The 27,839-nt window shown below is 42.6% G+C and overlaps 1 protein-coding gene across 3 annotated transcripts in view; it reads left to right on the top strand.

The window, feature by feature from the left end:
• Positions 1-27,839, top strand: part of PRKAG2 (protein kinase AMP-activated non-catalytic subunit gamma 2) — a 213,099-nt gene that overhangs the window by 54,182 nt on the left and 131,078 nt on the right. For 2 of the 3 annotated variants that reach the window (XM_018909172.3, XM_018909173.3), the window contains exons 2-3: positions 12,263-12,334; positions 23,367-23,646. In XM_018909172.3, the coding sequence (XP_018764717.1) occupies positions 12,263-12,334; positions 23,367-23,646 (352 nt within the window). Of the gene's footprint in view, positions 1-12,262; positions 12,335-23,366; positions 23,725-27,839 lie in introns of those variants that run through there. The other variant, XM_030235995.2, reaches the window with a different exon arrangement.

The raw sequence follows: 27,839 nt of genomic DNA, 5'->3' as shown, positions 1-27,839 counted from the left end.
CAGGGCAGTTTGTTTCTGCTTCTCAGTGTAGGTGCCAGTGCCTTTGCTTTTAGAACTGATGTATATTTTGATAAAGTTACCCTTTCTGTGCTGATGTAAAAGACACTTTCCTCACAGGTATTTGATGACTTCTAGTGCCTGATCGTGGTTCTAATCAAATTTCCATTTCTAATAGACCTCAAAGTAAGTGTCAATAAAACTTGGATGTAAATATATATACCAATAGTTGTACAGCTGTTCAGTATATATAGATAGAAATTAATGTTCCTGATGGGGAAAAAAAAACCTAATATTTTTTAGGGCCATAATACTGGCATGAACCTAATTTTTGCTGGTAAGGAAAAGACAAAATTGTTATTCTGAATCAAATTTTCCTGCTTGTGGATTTAATTTATCCTGAGGGAAAAAAAACACCAAACAAAAAAGCTTTGCTGTGTTTTGCTTTGTTTTGTTTCCTTCTTGGTGCTCATTAATTTCATGGGAGGTTTTCAGTGATGCTCCTTGGCAGGGTGGGTGTCCCTGCCAGGCTGAGCTGCAGGCAGGGGCTCTCCCTTGGTTTTTGGTAATTCCAGTGTGAGCTTTATTTTTTTGTGACAAATGGGTTTGGACTGTCTGCCACATGGCTTGGAGCAACAGCCAGTTCTGAACTGGCCTCTCCCATGCCAGGCTCATACTCTGCCCATCTGTCACTGTGTCCAGGGTGTCCTGCTAAGTTGGAAATGTTTCCCACACTCTCCAAGCAGGATCAAATTTTTCTTGACACATTTTGATGCACAAACTGTCAGCAAAATCAAATGCAGATTTGCCTGTTTCAGCTCACCAGTGCCTGCTGGCTTTCAAAGCCATTGCAGAGGGCAGAAATTACTTTTGGTGTTTGTGGATAATGAGCTGAAGTTTTCAGTTGGGCTTCCCTGAGTGTGTGTTTGCTTGTCCTTTCTCCACAGCATGTTCAGATTGGTCCATTGTAATTGTGGTGCTTAAATGGACTCATAAAGAATAATAAGATGTATAAAATCTGCTAAAGGAGTCAGAATTTGATATGGCTCCTTTGTTAGGTTTTCTTCCCTGCACTGGATCTAAATTAGGAACTATTTCTGAAAAAAAAAAAAAAAAAACCAACAAAAATTAATGAAGTCATAGTCCTTGAAAGAAGCCTGAAGTTTACCTGGGGAAATATCTTCCTCAGAATTTTAGTACTGCATGTACAATAATTATTAAAAAAACCCTTGGGTATGTGTCATTTCTTCCCTTCCCTTCTGTATGAGGATTATTTCCAAACTGGACCCACTCCTAAGACTTATTTTCAGTGGTGGCTATTTCTAGTGTGAATGAGTAATTTCTTTGTTGTGTTCCTCTGTTTGCCTCATTGTTCACAAGACTTTCCAGATAGGCAAGTATTTTAACTATATTTCTTCCAGAGATGGTCACTGGTTCTTCTAACACCATCTTCCAAGCAGAACTGTGATGCTCTTTGAAGCACATCCCTTGAGATAGACTTTAACAAGTGAACAGGGCTTGGTGTGTGTGAGCCTGGAAATGTAAGATTTACTCTCCCTTGGACACTGCCAATTCTCTTAACAACCATGGGTTTTTTCAGAAGCTGTGTAGCTGGCCTAAAGAATTTTAATTCTGGGATTTTTCACTTGGACGTGATGATTCTTTCATCTCACTCCACTGGGCACTCAGAGAGTTAACCCTGCTTTCTACACAGCAGCCAAAGCTGTGCAGGGGAAATCTCATCTTAGTGACACTTGGGAGTGCCCCCAGAGCTCCCAGCACAGGGATGCCCGGAGTGTGTCTCACCAGCGAGCACAGCCGGGATTGAAACGGGGCTGAAATGGTCCCTGCAGCCAAACACGGAGCTGGGAGGGGATCACAACCGGCCTGAAGTGATCCCGGCTGGGTGCTGCAGCCCAAACACGGAGCTGGAGCTCGCTGTGCTGCCGGAGCCTCGGCTCAGCCTCCTGCGGGATGGAGCATCCCCAGCCCGGCGTTGTCATGGCTACGCTGGTACCGCTGGTGCTGGGGAAGGAGCCGGAGTAAACCACGCTCCGAGTGCCGTGCACACCGTAGTGAGAGGCAGTCCCTTGTCTGGCCAGCTTTCTAAATAGAGGGGAAAATGAAAAAAAAAAAATACCCTACATTACTCCCACTTTATAGCCAGTAAAGGTGTAGAGGTGAGATGGTGAGATGCAGGGTTCCCTTATATATATATATATATATATATATATATATATATATTTAATTCTGGGCAGTGGGAATAGTACAGAACAGAACTTTTCTCCTAATAATAGTGCTTTTCATTTCAGAGCTACCACACGAGATGGTCGTGCTTGTCAGGCTGCTTTTGAAAGAAAGCTTCTGTCAAAGGCACTTTTTGCTTTGCATATTGGCTTAATCATACATTTAAAAGTGCACAAAATTTAGGGTCTATTCAGAGTTAAATCTGTTTGCAACAAAATTTTAACAGGAAGTAGAAAATTAGAAATGTGCAATCTCCATATGCTGCAAAGATAACAGAAGCCTGGAAAAGAAGAGGCCATTTATCTTCTTGGCTGTTTATTTGCCAAAGCAGGTTCATTTAGTTCATATAAAAGTGAAACTGTTATTCTTAGTTGGATTAGAAATGAAAAGGAATTGATTATGCCACAAAGAAATGGCTACATTATAATTACTTCACTGAATATGTGAAATTCAATCATAGAGAAACTCCAAAGTTTAAGCACATTGTCCAGCCTCTGCCATGGCAGGAAAATGGGAGCACATTGCCTGCTGGAAATGCTGGCTTTCCCCTTCCCTCTAGGCTGGACAGAAACCGTGGGGGACCTGACCAGTGACAGATGTCCTTAATGCCTTCCCAGAGCTAATCCAGACAGCCAGAGCAGGCAGTGAAAGACTCATCACTGAAGTGCTCTCATGGAGCTACTCTGGACTGGATCTGCAGCTTGCAAAGCCCTTTGGATTCCCACAGCATGAATGATGGATTGCTGCTGCTGTCACTGCTGACTGGAAATCTAGGAGTGGCCCAAAATCTCACTGTCTCTTAGCTCAAAGTCAGTGGTGGGGCATAAAGGGCATGCAGGCTGTGTTTGGGCAGAACACTGTACTAGGAGAGTGATAAAGCCTTCTGGGTTGTCTCTGACAATTTGAGCTTTCTTCTGTCCTTGAGGGCATTTTATGTTGCAGCTTCAGCAAAATGCACCTTTAAATAAAGAGTTCAGAGTGTGATGAATGAAGACATCCATTCTTTTGGGAAAAGAAAAAACTAGTTTAGCTTACGAAATAAAGCCTATTAAATTTATTGGTCTCTTTTTACACGTGGTGCTAAAGGTATAAGAAAAGCTGTAGCAAAGTGACTGTAAACTTCATAGAGGTGAAATTGCTCTCTGCAGCTGCAGAGTGATGTAGGAAAATGTGTCAGGAAAGCACCAAGAGGGGAATCTTTGCTCATCATGGACAGCATGTGCTGTTCCCCCTTGACCTCCCATTCTGCTCTTCAGCAAATGAAGCACAGAATCATCTTGTTCCTCTTGCTTTCCTTCCCTTCCCTAAGTTCCTCTTTGCTTCTGCATTTTTCCCTTTTTTTTTTTTTTTTTTTAGTTAAGGGACTAGGAGATCAGAGCAGGTCCCTTTCTTCTAATTGTCAAGATTATTCATGGTTAATGCCTGACAAGAATGGAAAGAGGAGGCAACAGGCAGCTGTCTTCCTAAATGCAGTGAACTGGAAAAAATAATTACAGTTCAAGTATTTGTGGCAGAGATCTTTTGCCTGGTGTGAATGTCACCTTTTTTAGTCATGTATATGCAAGGGAGAGCTCTGCAAGTCCTTCTCAGATAGGGCCATCAGTTGGAGGTTTTCAGTTCTGATTCTCTTTTGTTTTATTCTTCCTTGAGGACATGGTTTTTGAAGAGATTTGTCCAATAAAAAGTGGAAAAAAACATAAAAAATGAAAAGACACAGTGGCTCAAAGCAGCTGAAGTGTGGAGATGACTTAGTAAGCCTCAGTATGATCCTTGTGTTGAATCCCCTTCAGATTGTTTGCTCCTGTGCTGCAGCAGCTCAAGTGTTTTCATTACATTATGGCAAAATCATCTTTTGTTTCCTGCAGTTCTGCTATTTCACTGTGGCTGAAGTTTTGTTTTGTAGCAAATGCTGGCTTTTCTCTGCAAATACACTGGGATCCAGTGTCTCATTTATGTAAGACAAACTCATAAGTATTGGAAAACACTTTTATTGGCACTGAGTGTGAGCCATCTGAAGGGTAACATTTCCAGTCTCCTGCAGTCCTTCCTTAGAGCCGTGTGTCTTGGTTTCTTAATTCCCTCATCACTTACCTAACCACATTTTCCAGGACTGAGGTGTGTTATCTTCTGCTTTTACCTTGTGTTTCTAAACTTTGGGTGCTTCTTAAATGTAATGTCTCACTGGAGACAGCTTGTCTTTGGCCGAGCACCCAGGAATAGCACTTAATAATGGGTTTGCCTGTGCACCATGGTGGTGTCACAGAGACTATTGGGAATTTTGGTTTCCTCCCTGGCATGCTTTCTGTGCTGTTCTCTCACTTTCCCTCTCTGTCTCTCCTTTTTTTTTAAGTGACATTTCATTATTTGCACGTTTGCTGGGTTGTCCATCTGCTGTTGTAATAAACACACTGCCAGTCACTGCTGTGTGCTTCGTGGTGTGAAGGAGCTGACAAACCAGGCTGTGGCATTTTCTGGGTGCCCCATCAAAGGGAGGAATGATGGATCTGACTCCATGTTCTCAGAAGGCTAGTTTATTATTTTATGATCTGTATTATTTTAAACAATACTATACTAAACTATACTAAAGAATAGAGAAAGGATACAGACAGAGAGCTAAAAGATACTAAAGAAAACTCGGGACTCCTTCCAGAGTCCCATCACAGCCTGACCATGATTGGTCATAAAGTCAAAACAATTCACATCAAACCAGTCAAACAACCACCAGTTGGTAAACAATGTCCAAAAACAGCAGCAAAACACAGGAGAAGCAAATGAGATCATTATTGTTTTCACTTTTCTCTGAGGCTTCTCAGCTTCCCAGGAGCAGAGAGATTTTTCAGAAAAGATGACAGTGACACCAGGCTGTTGTGTGCTTGGGTAACCTAGCCAGGCTTTGTCACCTGATGAGATGGGGAGCAGCACCCTCCACCACAACATTTCCACACAGCCCTGAGCTCTCTGCCCCTTATAAACATGATGGGGCTCCAGGCAGGGGAGATTCCATCCCACCTCAGGCTGTCTGTGCCCAGCTCATCTGCAAAGACTAAGTCACGGATGAGATACAGTGGAGTTTCCTGGCAAGAGAGCACAAGGCTTGAAAGAAAACTTCATTTTTTTCTGTAAACAGCATAAGAATGTGTTCTAGTGATTTTAGTCTAAGATTGAGAACAACAGAAAAAACAATCCATGCTTCTTGAAAGTTTTTTTTGATGAATCTTGTCTACAGCCCCAGAAAAAAAAAAAAAAAACCAAACAAAAAACAAACAAACAAACAAACAAGTGAATTTGCTGTAGACTGCTGGAGATTAATGCCTGTCAGGATCAGTTAAGAATTTCAGAAATTAAGAAGGGTGTGCTGGATGCTGCCAGTATCCCATGATCAGGATAACTCAGGAAGGAGAGCTTGGAAGACAGCTGTTTTCAGGGAAATACCAAGGACTTATTTCTCTTTAATCCCTTGCCTGTAAAATTCATAGTTTTAACTGCTTTTTCTGCCCAAGTGATGGCAATCCAAGCTGGAGGACCTGTGGTGAGAGCAGTGGCTTCAGTAGCTCCTTGAGTAGACCATGTCCACTTCTTATTGCAGCAGAAAGAAATGCCTTTGAAGTGCTCATAGGCTGGTTTTCTTCTGCCCAGCTTCCATGTGTGAGTTTTTTTACACAGAACATTGAATGTCCCCATCCATTAGGGATGGGATTTTCACATTCTGAGATCTGGGTTAGATTTCAGTCAGCCACTACTCCCTAACCTTTTAGACAGTGCCTCTTTGGGACTGAATATTTCCCATTTGTTCCAGACATGTCATTTAGGGGGCTTACCTTCTGTTATTTCAAGTCTGATGCTGTATCCACCTTGAAGTGCACACAGCTGGTCCTGCAAAGTCACCCAATAATCCCTGGACTGTGCTGCCTCTGGAATCTTCATACTGTGGACAAAATCATAGACTCATTAAGGTGGGAAAAGGCCTCTAAGATCAAAGAGTTCACTGCAAACCTGCCATCTTCACCATTTCCTCTTGTCCTCTTGCTTGTTTTGGGAGAAGAGACCAAACCCCCCCTCCAGAGGGTGATAAGGTCTCCTCTGAGCCTCTTTTTCTCCAGGCTAAACTTCCCCAGCTCCCTCAGCTGTTCCTTACAGGACTTGTATTCCAGGCCCTTCACCATCCCCCTTGCCCTTTTCTGGACACTCCCCAGCCCCTCAATATCTGGTTTGTAATGAGGAGCTCAGAACTGAGCACAGGATTCAAGCACAGCCTCACCATTCAAGTCTCTATATCTTATTTCTACCTTCTCAAACTCTTCAGACCTACATATTTGGGGTTTTTTGTTTTGGTTTGTTGTTTTTTTTTTTTTAATACAAATAGCCTTAAAAGTAATAGCAAACAGATAAATTGTAATAGCCTTGTGTAGCACAAAGCTGTCTTGCACAAATCCAACCAGCTTTGTACATCTGTTCCTGCCCACTCCCATTGAGTCATACCAAGACTTAGTCACCAGCATCCTCAGTCTCACAGTACAACTTATACATTTCTCTCCAAAACACATGCTACAGTCTAGATGGCATGGGGGAGTGAGAAAAGCAAAGCAATGAGCAACCTACTCCTAAAGGAATATAGGAATGTAGCAAGCCTTATTATACTTTACTATAGCTGGTACATCAAAACAACAACAAAAGGACAGAAATCCCTGTGTATGTCAGTTTTGAATCTTTCCTTGTGCAATAATGGGCTGATTTGTTATAAATCCCCAAAGGATTCTAGATAGGATTGTTCTCAGAAAAAGAGAATTTTTTATTCAAGCAGAGCTACCAAGCTATGCCCTCTATTCCACAGAGATCAGACTGTGGATTCTGCTCACAGGCTATTAGCATATGTAGCATATTTGCTGTTCAGAGTTTTACTTAGGCTTGTAATAGGTACAGATTCAAGGTTGATCTAAAAAAATCTGCTGGTGTGCAGAATGCAATGAAAGAAACTGTTCACAGCTGATGTTAATAAAAATCCTGACCTTCTTTGTCCTTGCTAGGATACTTGAAGTGCTCTTAGCTCAGTAATATCAGCAAAGGAGGATGTTTTCTTGAGGTGTGATGCTGAGGAGTGCAGCTTTTATCAATCTTTTGTGAGATCAGAGCTCTTGTCAACACACAGCTTAATTCCACTGTATGTTGTTTTCTTTGTTTATTTTATTAAAGGAGCTGTCTCCCCATATTGAAAACTGCCTTAGTAAAGTGTCACCTTCTGCTTGAGTTATGTTGTAAAAAGAAACTGTAATGTCTGGCAGGCATTTCACATCCTTAAATCTGGTGCAATCCTAGCACATATATAGAACTTAGTGAGGCAGAAAAAGAATGCCTGAGAGGTGACACCATCCATAGTCAGGACTGCGTGATGCTGCCCACACTGGGACTCTGAAGCTGTTAATAGCTGAGGAACCCAGACTTTCAGCAGAGGTTGGTTATGGGGCTGTCATGAAGCTCTTCTGACCTGTGTTACCTGTGAAATGTGGCCAAAGAGTTGACCATGTTCATGGGAACCGTCCACTGTGGGCACAGATTTCACAGCCCTGTGTTGCTCACAGTCATTCCTCGTGTTTGAACAGACAGTTGCAAAAGATGCCAGCAGGGAGCTGTTTGTGAAATTCTCTTTTGATACTCAGCCCTGAAATTTTGGACCACTGTCGAGTGGGGCCATAAAAAGGTCCTACTTGCACCCAAAATGCATTGGAAATTGGTCTCTGGCCTGTCAGTCACAGCATGCCCCAGCCCTTGCTGGCTCTTTGGCTTCAGCCCTTGCAGAGAAGCTTTATCAGCCTGGCTGCCAAAGCAGCCTTGAAACTAAACAATAATAAAACAAGAATCCTGTTTATTCTGTACTGTTCACTGGATTCAAGGCTTTAGTGGTGTGTTATTTGAGTATGCAGCCTCTGCAACAGAATTGTTGGAAGCCCATTTCTTACACCAAGGTCTCCAACTGCAGCAACCTCCAGACCAATGTGTCTGGGCAAGGCTTTTTGGCAGGAATTCTCCCCAGCAAGGAAAGAAACAGTGAAACTGGCTGGAAAAGGTGAAAAATGGTTTGGCTAACCAGATCTTGCTCCTGCTATTTGACAGTCTATGCCAGCCAATATATTTGCTTTCTGCAACCTAGATGTGGTTTTCTTTCCTACTCTCCAAATCAATTATGAAAAAAGTTTCTTTGTTTTCCCAAAAACAGTAATTTTTTTCTTACTTCTTTTCACATAATCCCAAATAGTTCTGATATAAGAGATGTCAAAGGAAAGGGGGCTGGAATTGAGAAGGATCTACTCTAGATGTAGGGATAACCCAGACCAGAATCATGCTAGAGTTAGTCTCACCTTTGGAGGAGAAATTCACCTGGAGAATCTGTAACCTTCCAGATATCTGTTGTTAACCCAGAAGAAATAGAGAAAGAAGTGGTAGAGAAAATAAGTGCAAATGCAGACAGAATAATCCTGGCTTGCACTGGAAACTCACCTGTTGAGTTTTGGGAGATTTCCCTCCCCAGGAGGGAGCCTGATTGCTGAGAGGAGCACTGAGCCATGTCTGCTGTGTCACAGCTCTGCTGTCCTCCAGGAAAAGCTCTGCTGCCCCTGGGGCTGTGTTCTTCAGTGAATAAAACAGGAGCTGCCATGACAACCTCTGTAAATAAAAGTGGATTGATAACAAAATCAATCTGAGGCAGCTTTGTGGCTGTAAAGGAGATCTAAAGTGGTCAAGAAATCCTTTTTTCTAACAGGATGGCAGGAGTGATACCTGGCTGTCAGATGGAGCAGAGTGATGGAAGGACTGGCTAAGGAGCACAAGCATGACAGGAAAGCCAATGAAACTGCCAAACCAGTCTTTTCATACTCTTAATTCCAGGTTAGCAGCACTAGGACCTGCTTTTGCTCTGTACAGGGCTGATCACAGACTGAGGTCTCTGCAGAAGTTGTCTGTCCAAGGATATAATGTAGGACTGATGGACACAGGGCTCGATGCCATTCTGCAGCCAGGGCTCTGCAGTCTGAAGGACTCCTCCTCCTACCAGGACAGCACTATGTGCCTCTGCTGCAGTTTTAAATGTCTCTGCAGAACCATGTGGTTGTCCAGGGAGCTGTTTCCAAGTGGAGCAAAGCAGAGCTGGAGAGCAGCAAAGCTGTCTAAGAACAGCTTCAGTCCCCAGTCCCTGGCAGAGCAAGCCTTCTGTGTGTATCTGTTGGCATCAGATCAGAGCAGCCACAACTGTGACAAGGGCAAGGGCTGCACCATTGGTCTGTCAAGAGTTCTGTGGTATTTTGCAACACTTTTGGAGCAGTTTGGTTTTTTGGTTTTGGGTTTTGGTTTTTTTTTTTTTGGTTGTTTTTTGGTTTTTTTAAGATTTACTGTATCATCCACTGCATCATCACATGTGTTTCTGGTTAAAGAGGAACACAAGAACGAAATTGTTATTTATCTGTGTTCTGCAGAAATATTCATGAAGGGGAAATCACCACCTAATGTTTCCTTGCTTAACCAACAGACTGGAATGGAGAGAGCAGCATTTGTAGCCTGGTATTTGATATATGTATTTTTTTCCTTCTGTGAATGGATGCCTTCTCATCTAGAATCCAATGAAAGACTGAAAAATTGTTAGGTAGCAGTTACAATTATAGACTTTTTCATAGGACTAAAAGTACAATTATTACCCCCTTTGAAATATTCAGCAGTGCTGTATTAACAAAAATGAAAAGGTCTCATGCTGCCCAGAAAGCTCCAGCTTCAGTTATTTTGGCTGACAGGTAGAGATTTGTTTGGGATGTAAAGATAGATGGAGTCACAATACCTCCATGGTATCTGAGAGTTACAAATCAGAACAGACTCATCATCTGGGTTTCATGATACTTTTAGACTTCAGACTTTAACATATATGTGGCTTTAAATTTGGAATTGTAAATGAGAACTGAAATTTAGCTCCTAGAAAAATAGTTGTATCTACCTACCCTCTCCTGGTTTTGAAGGTTTTTGCTCAAATAAGATATTTTGGTTTCATTCCTGGCAGTTCTATATTTCTGAACAGGTTTTTCAACCCTGATTAGTAGATATGTGTCCCCTTCAACCCAATTTCTGCCATCCAGTCTCCAGCCTTCCTAAATAGCTGCTTTCCTTCCTGGAAGTTACACCAGGGAGTAATATAGAGCTACTAATATGTGGAGCTCAAAAGAGGTTATTTTCTTGATTTATTCCATGGAAAATTACTTAGCACACATCAGATTCCAGCTTCTGCCCTACTGAAGATGGGTAGAGGAAAATGTTGGTAAATCCTCTGGCTGAATTAAACACAAGGGGATATGGTTTTGTGTGACTTTCATTAGGCTCTTAAATATCTTCACAGAGATTCTTCAATTAAGTCCTGCAGTAGCATATGAAGCAATAATAATAATGATGATGATGATAATCTGTATATTGATGGTGTTTATAAATACCATTTATGGTGGAATAATTTTTATGTGGAGTAAGTAGTTTTAATCTTAATTTTAATCTCTTCCTTTGGTTTTGAGGTGTTTCCTTATGTTGTATTTGCAAACAAAGATGATGAGAAACACAGATGCCCAGGCAAGAGGGAGATGTTACATAGTTGAGCTTTGTAGATAGTTCCCATTGAATGTGCATAGATAGGGTTGGGAGCAGACAGAATTTGTCAGGAATACATTTGTTTGGGGCCTAATGATTTGGGGCCAGCTTGGCCAAGCCTGGCTGCTGCATTTTTTTTTTCCCTTTTCAACTTGGCATGAATTACTCCCATGTGTTTCAGTTCCAGTAATTCAATATTTTGTTCCTTATTTTTGTTGCTTGTTATGTAACCAGAGTATTTTCAAACACTGTTAAGAATTATGCCTGAGTTACACACAATTTTTGAGCATATTTTGACTTTAGCATGATTACACAAAGCAATGTGATTAGACCTGTGGCTGCTCTGAATTCTGAAGACAAGCAAGCCCTGCAGACTTCACGGATGGTGCTGATTTTTAATTAAGCTCTGTTTGATCACAAATTAGGTTTACGTGAAATTGCTCTTTATTTATATTTTGAATTCTTTTAAATGGATGCAGATGTGGTGGTTGAGAAGCACTGAATCATTGCATGGAAAGGGTGATGCCTCTCATCTGGGAGGTTGTTTTGGAGAGGTGTTCCTGACATTTAGAACACAATTTAGGGCCCAAGATTCAGTTCTTCAGCACACAGTATTAGGCAATCTCATGCTTCTGGTCACAGAATTGCTCATTATGTACTTTTCTGATCAAACAGATGCTAAACTTGACACTAACATAATTTCTTTATGCATGTAGAAAGGAGCTCTAAAAACCCTGTGGCTGGAACATGAAGTATCATAAACAGAACAGACGGCAGGAGGTGGAATATAATTGCAGTTTGTTTTTGTTAGTTAGAAATGAGCATGTGTGCTTTTCTTATGCCTTTATTGTCCTCAGTCCTGCAGAATGGGGTGCTCCTCTCCCATTTGTGCAGGTGAATTGGTTATTTCCTCCCTGAGCACCCTGTCAGTTTTCTCTGTCTTTTTTTAGAAGTTATGTATTTCTCAGAATGTTGACATACTTTCATTCAGGTTGTGTTTGTTGCCATAAATATGCTTTAAGATCATGCATCCCACTAAAGGCAAGACAGGCATGTGCTGAGCAAGTGGATGTGTTTCAATTATCATTTCCTACCAATTTTTCTATGGGATTTCAGTACATCCCCTTGAAAGTTTTAACACAGGACTTTTGACTTTGGCTGTGCAGGTGGGTTTTGATGGTGATGTGGTTCAAGTGCTGCTGAGGTCTCCCTGTTCACTGGGAACTTACATCTGACAATGTTTCACAGCCCAGGAGAACCAGCAGAGTCTGTGGTATTGCTGCCAGCAATTGCTGTGGGTGAAGCAGTGGGCACTCTGGAAATAGACCTGTGGGCTTCAGTCATGGGGTTCTCTGATGGAAGGAAGAAGGCATGAATCAAACACATCCCTTTTTCTTCTCTGTCCTTGCAGGATCTCAGCTCATTTGCCATGCCATTCCTGGACGGTGATGTGGAGAGCACGGACAAAAATGCTTCTCGCAAGGTAGGATTTATCCAAGCCTCCCCATCCCTTGTGGTGCACACCATTTGTTGGGCTTTAAAAAGCCTGGGGTTTGCATCTTCCATGCCATACATTAACCTGTTGAGAGTGGTGCACTAAGGCAAACCCAGTGGCTTTTGCAGACCTTACTGTGACAGTGCCTGAGCAGTATAACCTGTGAAGGATGCAAGCTGCTGGTGGTATTGCTGGAAATACTGCAGATGTTGTGTGTAACACAGCTGTAAATCAGTCAGGTGATGTTGCAAAGCTGTATTCTCAGGAATATCTTTACTTACAAGATCTGAGGTGTTGCTGCAGGAATACACACTGCCTAAGGAGGAATCTGTGGCTGTCAGTAGGTTTTCCTGCAATTGCCTCCTGATGGCTGCTCTCTCTATGGGGGTTTTAACTGTTCACTGTCCTTGATCTCTCTGTCCTTGGCACTGGAAAAATGAACTGCCTTCATTTGCTGAAGCCATAGTGGTAGAGCCTTCCTGTGAACAGAATAGAAAGTTTCCTCCTCAGTGTGGGATTAACTCAAGGTTATCCTTCTGGAGGCATTGATTTGTTTTTCTGATGCTATTAAATTAGGCCAATGTAGTCACAGAGTTGGCTTGCTTTAAAAAGGATCAGGGCAGCACATTCAATGGATGACATTGGGGATGTGTCTTCAGAGCAATAAAAATGTTGGGATCTGTCATCTTCAGGTCCTGGCCTCCTCATTTTCACAAAGCACTGAACTACAAGCTGGTCTGCTAAATGGAGCCTCCTACCAGCCATGTTCTGGGCTTGGCAAAGAGGCATTCTCCTCCAACCCATAAGCACCCCCAAAAGCTGATCTTCAGCTGCTCTGCAGGCCAGTTTCACTGATCACACTATTTACAAGGCTGTGGACCCCCATGACCATTAAATCTGCTACAAGCCACGTGGCAGAGAGCCTGCAGGTTTAGTTTAAGGCAGGCAATGTAATAAATACTCCTTAGTGAAGCTGATCTGCATCTAGAACAATAATAACTTAGCTCTGTTGACAGCATGGGTTTCTATTCCTTTGCACCTCACAGCTAAGAGCAGATATTTTAAGAATTTCTGCAAACCATCAGCAATTGAATAAGTTTATGACATTGTCCTTGTTCTTTTCTCTGTTGAACCTTTTAGACTGAGGTAGGAGAAGCTGGGGAACTCTTGTAGATGCCAGGGAAGCCAAAATATACAGTGCTACCAAAAGGTGCCTGTTTGGAGGGTTTGAATAAAGTGAACAATGTGATGTGTTTGGAAGGGATAGTCATGCTGGAAGAAGGCAGGTGTTTCTGGCTAAAACTTGATTTTTCCACTTATCACCTTCTTTTCACAAAGAAAGGTGAGAATGATGCATGAATCCCATTCATGAGGAAATAATGTGCCAAGGCTCATTGGCCTGATGTGCAGAATTACATTATATAATTTAATGACTTCCACTCTACCATTCCTGAATCCTGTCATTTTCTTCCAAGTGGCCTCAGGACTATTTTTTTACAAAAGCATAGAATCACTGAGATTATTGAGTCCAGCCTTAGATCACCCCCTGGCCTTTGGTGAGTTAAAGTCTTGGGAGAAATGGAAGGACATTTCAATAGTTGCCTCTTTTTTTGGCAGCAGTGCTAAATGCTTGGGCAAGTTCTGCATATGGAAGTGCAACTGACTTTGCAATAACCACAGAGCTGGGGCTTAATATCTGAAGTTGTACTTTTGACAGACCTTTTTGACTGACTGTGTAAGACCTAGTGGTTTTTCCTACTATTATACTTCAGCTCTGTTCAACACATGGAACAAAATGGTAAAAAGGGAGATGGCAGCACCCCACTTCTGATAAAAACAGATCATCTTTTAAAATCCATTGCCACACTTCTGTAATTTTCCTCAAGGAGAAGTGTGGGATTTTTGCTGGTAGTGAATGATGAGTAGCATCAGACTGCAGAATTTATTTAATTCTGACTAAAACGTTGCCAGTCCCTCCTGCTGATACATTTAAAAGTCCCCAAGTTATTCTTCAAGGAGGAAGGTTTTCTTAGTTCTAGTTTGAAACCACTTGTATGGTGTGTAACTTTTGTCTATTAAAAGTCAGTATTTCATCAGTAGTTTGGCTTTTTCCATTCACTCATCATGCTGGAGACAGGCAATTCATCAGAGATGTCTCTCTTCCTGCACTTAACTCTTCTGTCACCTGGGCTATAGATCAAGAGTAGTTCACAACCCATTTTTCCAATCTGCCATCAATTTAATTCTCTGTTCTTTTTGAAGGGCTTTTAGAAACTGAATTAACGTTTTTCACAGAAACTCTCAGCAGTTTACCATGCAAGTGTCTCTCAATCATTATCCTGTGACAACAATCCTCATTACACAGCTAGGAAATTCAAGTCTAGAATTATTTGTTCAGCTTCACATAGAAATTTTTTTGGCAGCAGTGGTAAAGTGACACACATTTCCTGAAGTTCAGCCTTAATCACTCCTCATTAATATGTCTACTATTATAAATGATGTATTCTTCTTTCCTTTATGACTAATGGCAGGAAGAGGATGGGGGCAGTTTTCACCCTCCTGTTTTGAAGATGGAGAATACAATACGGTGAAGGAAGGAGAAATGTTTGGCCTGGTGTGGTGGAGAAAGGTGCCTGGAAAAGAACAGATATTTTTAGCCTTCTTATTGCCAAAAAAAATGCCTTAACACTTGTGTGGGTGTCTTTGTCTAAATCAACTGGTATTGCCATGCCCCATGCCCCATTTCTGGGGCTCTCCAGAAATGGCTTAAATCCTTCCTGCACAGAGGATCATTAAAGACAGAAATATAGACAAGGACAACTGGGAGCTGAAAAGCAATCAGATTTACTGCATTTCCTCAGCCTGGGAAAAGACAGTGGAAGAGGGGAAGTTTAGAGACCTGGAAAATCAGGAGTGATTGGGAGCATCATTCAGAAAATAATTCTGGTACAGTGTGGCAGGGCAGCAGTCAGGGATGAGTGCTCCTCTGCACCCAAATGGCTCTTTCAATTTCAGAGGTCTTCACACCTTGAATGTTTATAGATCTTTCATCTCAAATGGAGGTCAAAGGATAAAGTGTGGAAACTACAGGAAACTGACAGCCATTGCTTTTAGCTTAAAGCCCTGGGTTGTCAATGATCAAAAAGAAAAAAAAAATTACACAGGAAACTTTATTATGAGGAGTCAACTAGCAAATTATAGATGGAGGAGGGCAGAGGTGGGAGAAAAGATGTTTGAAGAATAACATTGATCCATTTCTTTATGGCAATAATGGAATTCTCACAAAAATACAGACAACAGCTTTGAAAAGAAGTGTGCAATAAAATTCTTTTCTCTACGTGGAGACAAAACTGGGGAGATGTTTATCTTAGATTAAAAAGGTGGCTCTATCCTATTAATAGCTTAAGTGTCTTTAAAGCACAAGCTGTTAAAGTAAGATATTTTAAAATTAAATCCAAACAACTCTGATGAAACACTTGAATGAAGTGGCAGAGCTTTCTCTGCCAATTGTTGATTGTGAATAAATTATGGAGCAGAGATGAGGTTTCAAAAGACTGCAAAAAGGCAATTACTGTGTTAATATTTATGATGTTTGCAATTAGAATAATGTACAGGTTTGTCAAACATTAGTCCTGAGCAAAACAATGAAATAGCTAATGTTGGCTAGTTAATGATGCTGTTATAATAGACTCATTTGGATTGAAATTAATTGTAAATGGCTCTTATTGAACAAATGTGGGGGTTTAAATGAACTATAAATTGGGTTGAGAAATGTCATAGCATTGGTGTTATGTATATAGAAAAGTAGCACAAGTCATTTTATTTAAGAAACTGTAATGAGACTGAGTAAACATGGAGCCTAGTAAATGAATAAAAACCTGGCTGCTAAAATAAATGGAGACTCACAGGTGGAAAATTTTGTTTCTAGGCAGACAAAACATTCTACTGCTGGACTATATCATACCTTATCAGTGGTTTGAAAGATAGACAGACTCATTACTGGTACAATTTGTGGTTCATACAAAAATGAAAGGAGAGAGAGGGGTAAATTCTGAGCAAGAGACTCTGATGCAGAATGACATGACTCACTTAAAACACATTTTGCAAACAAACAGCCCATCTCCATTTGGCCAACTTATGATCAGTTACACCTAGAAGCATTTAATGCAGACCTTTGGGAAGTCTTTCAGGAAGCCTGGGTTAGGTTTTGAGAATAGCTGTAGTAGTCAGCTGTTTGTGGATTCTGGATGTGACTCAGTGGTTAAAGGATTAGTTTGGGTTCAATGAACAAATGTGCAATGTACAAATGGAGGAATAGAGTGAAAGTAGAGGTTTTGTTCCAACTGTGTTTGGCACTAACTCACTGCTCTGCTATCAGCAATGCAGGGCAGTGTTGGTGAACTAGAATCAGACTATTGCAGGAGTGACTCCAATATTGAAGGATTCCAAGGAATGCTTTGTCCTACTACTGGTCCCAAATTTCTTTTTGTTTTGTTCAGTGACTCGTGGGAATGGCACAAACAACCCCTGGATAAGGGAGGGGAAGAAAAAAAAATATTCAGCCCCTCCTTCCTCATTCACTGGCAAATAAATCTCCTTTGGATTTACTTTTAATTGTCCATTTTTAATGAGCAGTGGAGATGGGGAGCAAGTCCTGGATAGTGCCACAGCCTTGGCACAGGGCACCTGCAGTGGATGCAGGGAGCTTCAGGGCAAGGGCATGTGCAACAACCACTGCACTGTGATGTGCACAGCTCCTCCCCATCCTCTGCTTTGACATAAATGTACTTAGGGATTAGGAACTGGGCAGGGAGCAGCCCTGCTCTGCCCTTTCCTAATGCCTGCTTTCTGTCTTTGAGCAGCCCTGCTCACTGCTGGAAACCTTCCCCTGCCCATGTGTGCAGCAGGGCAGAGCTCTCAGAGCCTGCCAGAGCAGCCAGCCCCATCCCATTGTGTTTTAATCTGGGAAAGTGTCACTGTACCTTAGTTTGGGCAGTGACATCTGTGACCCTGTAAAACACAGTGCCAGCTCAATTGGTACAGCTCATGCAGAAGGAAGGGGACCAGTGGTGCTGAATGTGACACTGGGATAGCAAGTCCTTCATTACCTTTCAGTCAAATAAAGTCAGCTCTTGTGTCTCTGTGAGTTCTTTTATTCCCGCAGAATGAGAGAATCATCCAATTAACTTTATCAAAGGGCTTTTCTTGTTGGGATTCAGTGGAAGGGCAGGAAACAAGTGCAGACATCTCTCTGGTGTATTGTCTCTAATTGTGTTTACTGTCCCTGTCGAGGATGGTGGGAGGTAATTCTTTTTCTGTTCCTTGCCTTTCAAAAAATTTTTAAGTGAAGAGGCAAAAGAAAGGTCAAATAACTCACTGTTGTAAAATCAAACAGAACTCCATAGTGCTCCATAAATTTCCTCACTGTTCAGGGTTGAAGAAAAACAGAACAGAGATCAGGAGCATTTTATAATTTTCACCTAAATTCAAAAGCATTTTGAAAGGCTGTTTAGATTGAGTCCATTTGTATTTGACAGAATTTTTTTTTCACCTTGTTTTGAGAAATGAAACTAAATTCAGCCCAAACTGAGCCAGAACCAGAGATTTCTCAGAGAGCACCCTCTGGGGAAGGCTTTGTGCTCAGTCAAGGACCTGCTGCTGGAGCACCCTTGGCAGGAAAGCAGAGGGGATGGCTGTGAAGAGGTGCTGGGCACAGGCAGTGCTGGATTTCCAACAGTCTCTGCCTGGCCATGGTCAGGGTCTTCTCAGCAGAGCTCATTGATTTTTCTGGGCATGCAGCTTTGGCAGGACACTTCTCTCTCCTGAAGCTCAGTGCTCCTTAAATTCTAGGTTGGCACCAGAAATTCCTTCTTTTTGAGGACTTTATCAGGCAAAAAAAAGAATGATCAGGTTTCCAATACAAAGCAAAGGAATAAAAATAGCAATGTTGGGAAAATTTCTGCCTGTGGCAGGGCTGAGATGGGTGGTGTGAGGATGACAAGAGACCAGTTTGTGGTGAAATATGAATAGTTTGATATCTTAGCCCATTGCACTGGGGCTTATCATATGGTGGTCATTAAGTGTAGTGCACTTCAATATTTCTTGGGGAATAAGATGAAGAATTGCAAGCCAGGTAAGAAAATAGGTGAGGGGAAAGATTGGTACTGAAAGGGTGAGTGCTGGCTGAAGGGACAGAGCTGCTGGGGTTTCCCCAGCGTCACTCCTGAATCTTTAAAACTGAAACAAAAATAGAAGCACAGCAACCAAATTTGTTGCAGATGCAAAGGAAATTGGTTTTTTTAATCATAGGGAAGGATGTTATACAGGAAGACCTGGATGATCTCCAGGGTGGATAATTCTTAACAGCACAAGATACAAAGTTGTTCACTTGATGTGTGTTAACCAGAGCAACAAGTAAAGGAGGTCAGGGAACGTTCTCTCGGTCTGAAGAGGAAAGGTTTGGGCACAATCCTGTTGCAGAGCCAAATTCTGGGCTAGGAGAAAAGAAGAACAGATTAGGAAGAGAGAAAGTTTCCCTCATCCAGGTGAAATGACAGGGGCACTTTTCATAGTCTTATTCCTTGTAGTGAAATCTTCCAGAGCTGCTTGACCTGGGGCGAGTGCCCCACCATCACTTTGTGTTTCACTCAAAAATGGAATGCTGAGTCTGCTAGATGCCAAACACTGTAAGACATGTCTTGGTTTGTTGCTTTGTTTTCAACAGTGGGTAGTTCTGGATGTATTTTCAAAACATGCCTGTGATCACTTAGTCTGTAAAACTGGGCAAAATCTCTCCCTGGTCCCCAGCTGGGGATCCTTTTGTGCTGCAAAGCATGAAAACTGATAACAACTTAGAGCATTTCAGGAGTGGTTTTTTTCTCAGTGCTGTGTGAGATAACCGGTTTAGCCTTGAGCAACTGCAGTTGGTCACTAGAACCAGCACATCTGATGTAGAACAGGGCTCTGCTCTGTTGCTTCACCTCCCTTGGGGATCACATTGGTAGGCTGAGGGTAGGGTTACCCTGGCACTAGCACCAAGCTGCTATATTAGCCCTCTTCCAGCTCCTCTGTTCTCTGCAGGCATAAGGTCAGGGGCTGACATTTCTCTCCAGCACAACCAGTTTTAAGATTTAAGGAGTCCAGTGTTGGGCAGAGAGCTCAAAGATCCCATTTAGGCATTGCACAAAGCCGCCACAAGAAATGTTTGTTTGTTTGTTGGTTGGTTGGTTGGTTGGTTGGTTGGTTGGTTGGTTGGTTGGTTGGTTGTTGGGGTTTTTTTTTTGTGGTTTTGGGATTTTTGTTTTTGTTTTGTTTTGTTGGGTTTTTGTAGGGGGGATTTGTTTCGTTTTTGTTTGTTTGCTTTTGTTGGTTTTATTAATAGCTGAACAGTCTTAGTACTTAGAAGAATTTTTCAATCTTTTTATTAGATGTTGTTTGTGCATTGATTAGTGTTGTATTTGCATTGTGTGTTTGGATTCCTTAACTCCAGGAGGCAAATTGTCTGTTTGGGATAAAATGAGCCATTCCCCCATGTGCATTTCTATTGGTTTTTAGGTGTGTTTCATTTTTCTGCCCATTCTCTCTTTACAGCTTCTCCTGGACCAACACAAAGTGATTCACAGTGTTTACTAATGTGAGAAACCAGGGTGTAATACTTTTATTTTGCTACTAAAGCTCAGCTGGGGGAATAGTTATCTTTCCAAAGCACATGTGGGAGTTTTCAGCCCACCTGCCTATCATAGCTTTAGGGAATGAGTCCAAAAAGCAGGAAAAACAGGCTGATGAATGATCTAGCTGTGTAACCTGCCTCTAGCATCACTGCCAGAGTTGTCACACCAAGTCTGCACGGGCTGATGGGGTTTATTCCACAGCAAAGATTCTTCTGCATTCCCAGCTGAAGCATGAAAATGAACATTGCCTGATGACTTCTGGATATGCTGTGATAACTGTTGCTGCTGGTTTTACTTGCAGAAGTACCTAATAATCTTTTAAAACTTGCAATCCATTAGCCAGAAATGATATTCTAAGCAAGCAATCCTGTTGTAATTCCCCAAGCAAAATCACAAGTGTTTACCCACCGTGATGGTGGGTGTAACCTGTGTGTAATTAACAGGCTGGGGAAGAATTCAATGCAGTAATTTCCTTTAATTTGGTAGCATGCACATGTGTATTTAGCAGTGTGCCCCTGGTGCTCTGACAATTAATTAATTCATCTGCTTGGCACGATGGAGAGAAAGCAACTGGTTGTGATTGCAGTAAATAAAAACACCCTGCTGCTTCTGCTCAGAATTTGAGAACAATTTGTTTTTGTCATGTACAAGGGAATACTGACCTTTTTTACAAATTGTTGTTTGACATTTTTCCATCTCTAAAATTGCTTTAGTGTGTTAGGACACAGCAGTTGTTTTGAAGTGTCTCCTATCAGTGTGTCATTTTAACCAAACAAGCATGCAAAAAAAAAAAAAAAGTGAACAGGAAGCATTAAGGGTAGTGCCAGAATGAGATCCTTGGCTTTACAAATGTCATGGCTTGTCACTTTAGGAAAAAATATAATGAACTTGCCATCCTGGAAACACACCTAAACTACAGCAGCAGTGGCAGATTTGTATCATGACTAAAATAAGCTAGAAAATGTTCTTACTCCTGACTTTCAGGCAGTAGATTTGGCAACAGACCTATTTAAATTGCTATGCAGAAGGAGCTGCCATTGTGCTTGGTTGTTTCTTGAACTGTGTAGTTGGGAAGAGAACAAGGCATAAGTAGTCTCAGATGATTTACAGATGATATTTTAGTAAAGTTAATGAGCTTTTATGAGAAAGCTATCACTTTGGGACTGTTTTACCCATGACAAAAGTGCAATTTGTTTATTAATTTCCTATAGTGTGGGTATTATTGCTGGTCTCAGTTGGGGGACTATGCCCTATTATTCTTGATAAATACTCACTGGGAGACAGTCTGAATGCTGGAGGACTTAGAGTGGGAATAAAGGAGATACAGTCCTCATGGCAGAATGGATTTGTAGTTTGGAGTGAGTTTTCAAGATTGCACATAGAATCCATAGCAGAGCTAGGAGGCAAACCTGAGCCTCAGGCAACTGCATTAAGCATGAAACACTGCTTTTTCCTTCTCTTGTGGAGACTGTCCAGAGTCTGTTGTTGCTTTTGGTAGTTGCTATTGCTTAGAATTGATTTATCTTTTTCAAAATGTTCCCCTTGAGGGCAACTGCTCCCCTAATTCATCTGTAAAAGAACAGGTATATGTTTGAGACATTTTTGCCTACACTGTCAAAAACAGGAATGCAGTTATAAAAAAAAGTTGTTCTGTCTTTTGTCAGACATCTCTGTGCTGTGCAGAGGAGCACAGAGCAGGATTCATCATCTAACCAGGGCTGTGCTGGCACAAGTCTGTGCCTCTCCCAGTGACCCCCACTGTTTGTGTCCATCTCTCAGACAAGGTGCCACTTACCCTTTGGGTTAGAAACCTTCCCAAAAGGGAGATTGTAATCTCTGCAGGCCTTTCTGCAGTTCCACACATCAGGACCTGCTCCAGCTCTGTCCCATCCCAAGTGGAAGGAGGAGCTGGTCCAAGGTGTGTGTGCAGGGCACAGAAAGGTCTGCAAGAAGGGAGACCCTGGGTTATGGAGGGAGCAGCTATTTGGCCATTATGGTGCTTGTGCATATTTCTACACCTGTTTTGGAGCTGTGAATAAACATGATTTTGAAAAGAGAGTTATTTGCATGGGTTTTAAACTTTGCTGACCATTTTTAGTTGGGTTCATACACACAAGCCCTTTACCAAGCCAAAGGACAGCATATGTGCCTGTGAGGTTTCCTTTCATCTCAATCATCCTAATGAAAGATGTTTTTTTTTCCCTAAAATGACTCCCATGGCAGCAATGCCTTTACCTGACTGGACTGACACACATCAGGAGGCATCTTCACAGGCCTGCTCCACCCCTCCTGGTTTGTGTAGAGTAACTGGGCAGAGAGGGGCAGGCATGCAGGGGGCTGTGGGCACATCCACCTTGGCCTTGGCTGAAGCATTCCCTGGTGACCTGGAACCCAGGGCTGCCTTCTGCCAGGAACAGAGCCCTGCATTCATGGGAAATGCCCCCAGCTAAAACAGCAGCCTTATACCCACAGAACTACTTTGTGCTTCCAGAAGGAAATAAACTCTCCATATAGCCCAGGCACGTGCAAATCCCACGGAGATTTTGGGTCAGCTTCTGTTAATTGTATGGGGAGGAGAATTTAATCTTAGTTCCTTTTTTTTGTTTGTTTGTTTTTCTGGGTTCTTTTCTCCCCCTCACTGGTGAGCCTGCACAGTGCAGAGCTGTGCTGTGCTCACATATTGACACTGCTGGAAAGGCAGCACAGGTCCCAGAAGGGATCCAGCTGTTAGAAAAGTCATAGCCCAGCTCAGGTAATTAGCAGGAGCCTCATCACTCTAAATGGCTCCTCTATTTTTGGGGTAGGAGTTGCAATCCCACAGCTGTGGCTGTGGCCAGCATCATGGAGGCCTGTCAGGCACTTGGGGACTTGTGTGCTGTGCTGAGTCACATCATGGGATGGAGATTTAAGAGCTGTGGGTGGGTGCTTAAATTCATGGGGAAGACTTTGGGGCACTGTGTTTCCTTAACCACGATCATTCATTGCCTCAAGTAAATTCATGGCCAGGCACCTTTCACTTGTCTGAGGAAGGAAAAGGGGTTTGTGACAGATAAAAGCAGGAGACAAATTCCTGCATTATGTGTGTGATAATAAAATGTATGCACACCTTGAAAGGGTTTTGTGGAATTCAGGGTGTCTTTAGGAGCAAGGGGCAGCATGAGGCCAGAGAGGTGGCACACACACACCTGGTGTCAGTGAGGCAGGTGCTGGGGAAGGTGAGCTCTGGCTAATCCACCACCCCAAGAAACAGGAGTTGGCTCTGTTGAGACAAGTTCAGAGATCCTGGAAGCCTGAACTGAACTGAATTAATGGAAATTGTTCTTTTTTCTTCCTTCTTGTCTCCTCCTCAGGTGGATGAAAGCTACTCAGCTGGCAGCCCTTCCAAAGGCCTTTTCTCCAAGGGGCTCCAGAATCGACCTTCCAGCCCCGTTTCTGCCCCTGTGAGATCCAAGCACAGCCCTGGCTCACCCAAAACTGTGTTCCCCTTCCCCTACCAGGAGTCTCCCCCACGCTCCCCACGCCGAATGAGCTTCAGTGGCATCTTCAGGTCCTCCTCCAAAGAGTCTTCCCCCAATTCTAACCCGTCTACCTCTCCTGGGGGCATCAAGTTTTTCTCCAGATCAAGAAAAAGTAAGAAATTGCTCATGTTATTTCAGGAAGATACACGGTACCTCTGGGCTTGGCCCATTCTTTACCTGCTGTAGTGAAGTAAGTGCAGATGAGGCATGTGCTAATTGTTCATTATCTCTTTCCTGACCATGTCTTGTGGGTTTCTGACATGCTGGCCTTTAGGTGTGACCTCTGCAGGGCCATGGACATCTCAGGGGTGCCTCCACAGGGCTGAGGATGGAAATCACACTCCTGTGCTTGGTTTGGAAATCCTTTGTCCTCGTTAGTGGGAGTTTTCTGGGTGGTTTCAGCGAGGCTGGTTGGATGTCAGTGCCAACAGCTGGAGATGTTCATGGGATGTGTGGTGGAGGTGGGCACTGACATGATGTCACTCAGGAGTTACAGGTTCTGTAGACCCCAAAGGGAATTTCAGCTGTGTTCTTTAATTGGTATTTATTTGCCCTACTGTAGGAAGGGCAGGCAACCTTTGCTGGATGGAAATAAATTTAATTTATTTCCCGTCAAATGACCATTAAGGGGATATTTTAGCTCCTCTGCAAGATTCTGAAAGGCATAGCAAACCCCCTTGGCTCAGAGCACTTACTGTATACAGCTTTATACTGGGCAAAGATTCCAGCTCTTCAGCAGCCTGGGTGCTATTAACACACTCAGAAATGAGCAGGATTGAGAATGTGCTTCAACTTTAAAACTTTCTTACTGAACAAAGTTTCCCAGTGCTGGCCAACAAACCAAACCTGGTCTGCATGAGGGCTTGGTGGCTGTGGGAAAGGAGCAGAGTTAAAGGGAAAACAGAGGAATAATATGTTGCTGGATTGTGAGACCACAGTGAGTTTTCTGTCTGTTAACAGAAGAAATAATGAAAAATTGTTGGCAAATCTTCAGTGACAATGTAGGTAGAGAATTGGTCATGCATATACCTGTGTTTGGCTATGTGTTTCCTGCAATGTATTTGTAATTTTCAGTAATTTTAAATAGTAGAGAGGGGCCTTCTTATTTTTCTTTATGAGAATTTATGTTAAAATCATTGGCTTTAATCAGAACAAGTTATTTCATAATGACTTGTCCACAAGAACACAGCAATCAAACCCATGCAGGATTTTTCTCTTGGTTTATCAGAAGTGCTGCTGAAGGTTAATTGAAATGGTATCCTTTCCACTCCTTGCTTCTCTCTAAAACACCATCAGAGATTGAAAGTAGGAGTCATTGCTTCTGAAGGACTCAGAGAAGGCTCCAAACATCTACTCAAGGACATTTGTTCATCCCTGCTTGAAGTTCAAGTATGCTTTTTACTCTCCCCTCTTGTTCAAACTTCACAATATTTAAAATCCATTGAAGCTCTTCTTGCTAGTCCACAGAGGTTCAAATGTGGCCTTTCAGTTCTGGCAGTGTTCTGCTGATGGACTGTGCAGAGAAGGGCTCTCTGCTGCAGGAATAGCAGCAATTTAGCCTGCAGAGCAAAGCCATCCTGGGACCTTGTAATCAGCTCATCCAAGCAGCCAGCACTATTGAAGTCCTAGCTAGGTACAACAGAATATTAAATAAAGGAATCTTCCAGGAGTCAGCAAAATCCTTTCGATAAGGTCACATCACTGCCTCGGGAGCAGGCTTGGAATGGGGCCATGCTATATTAGAGCTAACAGAAAATATCCATGACCCTGCTGCTCTGGGAGCCTTGCAGGAATTGCACTGGGCTTGGGTGCTTGTGGTCTTTTGTTCTTAAGGCAAGAGAGCTTCTTGGAAAGGGTGTGCTGATTTTAATTGGTGTTTAAATTGATAACTCTTCTCTTCCCACAGCTTTTTGCAAAACAGGACATTTATTATCATCCTCTCACAGCATTTAGCTCTCTTACAGTGACTCTAATGCAGATACCTACCCTTCACCACCACATTAAAGTGGATTTTATCCAGAATGTGCTAAACAGGGGCAGCAATCAATTACACTCTTAGAGTATACTCTATTTAATTAACTCTGATAGGGTTTTATTTAGCAAAACCCTTTCAGGACTTACTTCTGGAAAAGTATTAGCATTTCTGCTGTATTATTATATTTTTACAAGCAATACTTCTGCATTCTGCTACTTTACAAATAGAGTAACCCTATGTACTTCAGAAGAGTGAGTTAATTGGTTATGTGCTACCCCAATAAGTTCTCTGTGGCTTGAACAGCATTTCCTGGGAGATGAGACTTCTCAGACACTCCTCAGACCAGACACCTCAGGCTTTTGCAGAGGTGCTGTGCTGAAGAGCTCTGAGAAAAGCTAAACCAGCTCATGGCTCCACATTTCTAAAGGTGCTAAAATGCTTCACTGCTCAAAATTGTCACAACCTATGTGATTAAAATCCCATTTTCTCAAACAGCTTGGGATGCTTGTGTTAGAAGTGAATGGGGCTCAGGCTATTTTATCAGTTCTCAGAATGTGAGTGCATTGAGATCAGCTGGACTTGCAGTGTTTGCCTGCCTTCACATCCCTGCTGGTGCTGCATTAATTGCACTAAAATTCAAATTAACTCTGTGTTGGGCTGCACTCTGAGGATCACCAGCAGGTCAAGGGAGGTCATCCTCTCCCTCTGCTTGGCACCAGTGAGGCACATCAGCAGTGCTGGGTCCAGCTGTGGGCTCCCAGTACAAGAAAGATGGGGACACACTGGTCCAGCAAAGGCCATTGCACTGGGGCTGCAATGCCCCAGAGGTGTAGGGGGAAGGAAAAAAAGGAGGAGAAGAATTTTGTGCTGTCTTCAGATTCCTAATGGGGTTAGGGCAAGACAGTGCCAGCCCCTTCAGGGATGCCCAGAGAAAGTGCAGGAGTCAGGAGAGAAGTGCCAGGAATGTGTAGGGAAAACGTTCTTGCAGGGGCTGCTGTGGCAGCAGAGCTCCAGAGGGGCTGTGAAATTGCTGCCCTGGCAGATTGTAATAAATTGACTGGACCAGGCTCTGAGCAGCCCAGTTTAAAGTTGCTTTGAGCAGGGATCAGACCAGAGATCTGCAGATGTCCCTTCCAGCTGTGGCTCTTCTGGGAAACTCTGTACTGGAGTCTTCCCTTTGGGTTTATAGCAAATCTGTGTTTTATCCAGACAGTCAGCAATTAAAAAAAAAAAAAGCAGATAAAAGTTCACAGGGACCTGGGGTTTGGTTTTGTCCCCCACTTTATCTGAAAGGAGTCTGTGCTGCACTCCTTTCCTGTCATCATGAACAGTATGTGGAGGAAAGTAGGTGCAGTCCTTGTTTTAAATAACATACCCCATCTTCCCTCCACTTCCTCCTCCCACACATTGTTCAAAACATAGACTAACCTGTTACTCTGCATATTCCTTGTTTTTCTTGGAAGCAACTTCTTCCTAGCTTGTTTTCATTTTAAAGACTATGTGTGGTATTTGCAGCACTTGCTTTCCCATGTAGTTGCTCTTTTCCCAGCTAAGTTATTTTGCCTTTTGAATATACACAGTTTAGGAAGGGCTAGGGTAGGACAATGGTAAAAGCGATTTGCAGATGTGAAACTTAAAATATTTTCCTCTTCAGGCTGGGAGTTTAAAGGTTTTGCTCATCTTCAGTATTTTATCATTGGTTTTGGCACTATCCAGAGCCTCTTCCCTTTGGTTACCCCAGTTCAGTATCTGCTCATAACCCCACAGCTCTGATCTGACACAAGAAAAAACTACCTTCCCACAACATGTGCTTGGCTGCCAGCCACTTCAGGTAGTTCATAAATAGCTGCACTAAACTGCTGGTTGGGACTTCACATTCAGCTGCTTGGGGCTTCACATTCAGCCTCCCACCTTTGCAAAAAATCCACCTCAGGCCCCTCTGGGAGAGGCTCTGCAGTGACAGTTTTGGGTGAGGTGTGTGCTTGGCACTGGTGGAGCCCCTCAACTTTGAGAAGTTCACTGCAGAAAAATCCAAGACAGCTCTTGGCTTGCTGGGTTTCTGTACAAGTGCTCTGAAATGTAATCATCAAATTGATTTAATTTTTCATTTCTTTTTTGTCTGAGAATTTCTTTGCAGCAGCACTGTTAGACTGACAGCTGAAAACTGCATATGGGTTGGGGGTGAATTAAGCCTGGCTTTGAGGTGAATGTGAATATGAGGCTGTAGGGTGAAACTGCATATGGGTTGGGGGTGAATTAAGCCTGGCTTTGAGGGGGTGCAGGGGTGTTTCCAGTGCTGTTCCCTGTACTGTGATGCTTGGCAAATGCAT

Source organism: Serinus canaria, chromosome 2, assembly GCF_022539315.1.
Source record: "Serinus canaria isolate serCan28SL12 chromosome 2, serCan2020, whole genome shotgun sequence".
Classification (NCBI taxonomy): domain Eukaryota; kingdom Metazoa; phylum Chordata; class Aves; order Passeriformes; family Fringillidae; genus Serinus; species Serinus canaria.
Note: the sequence above shows the minus strand (reverse complement) of the source record. Positions and strands in the feature narration are given on the sequence as shown.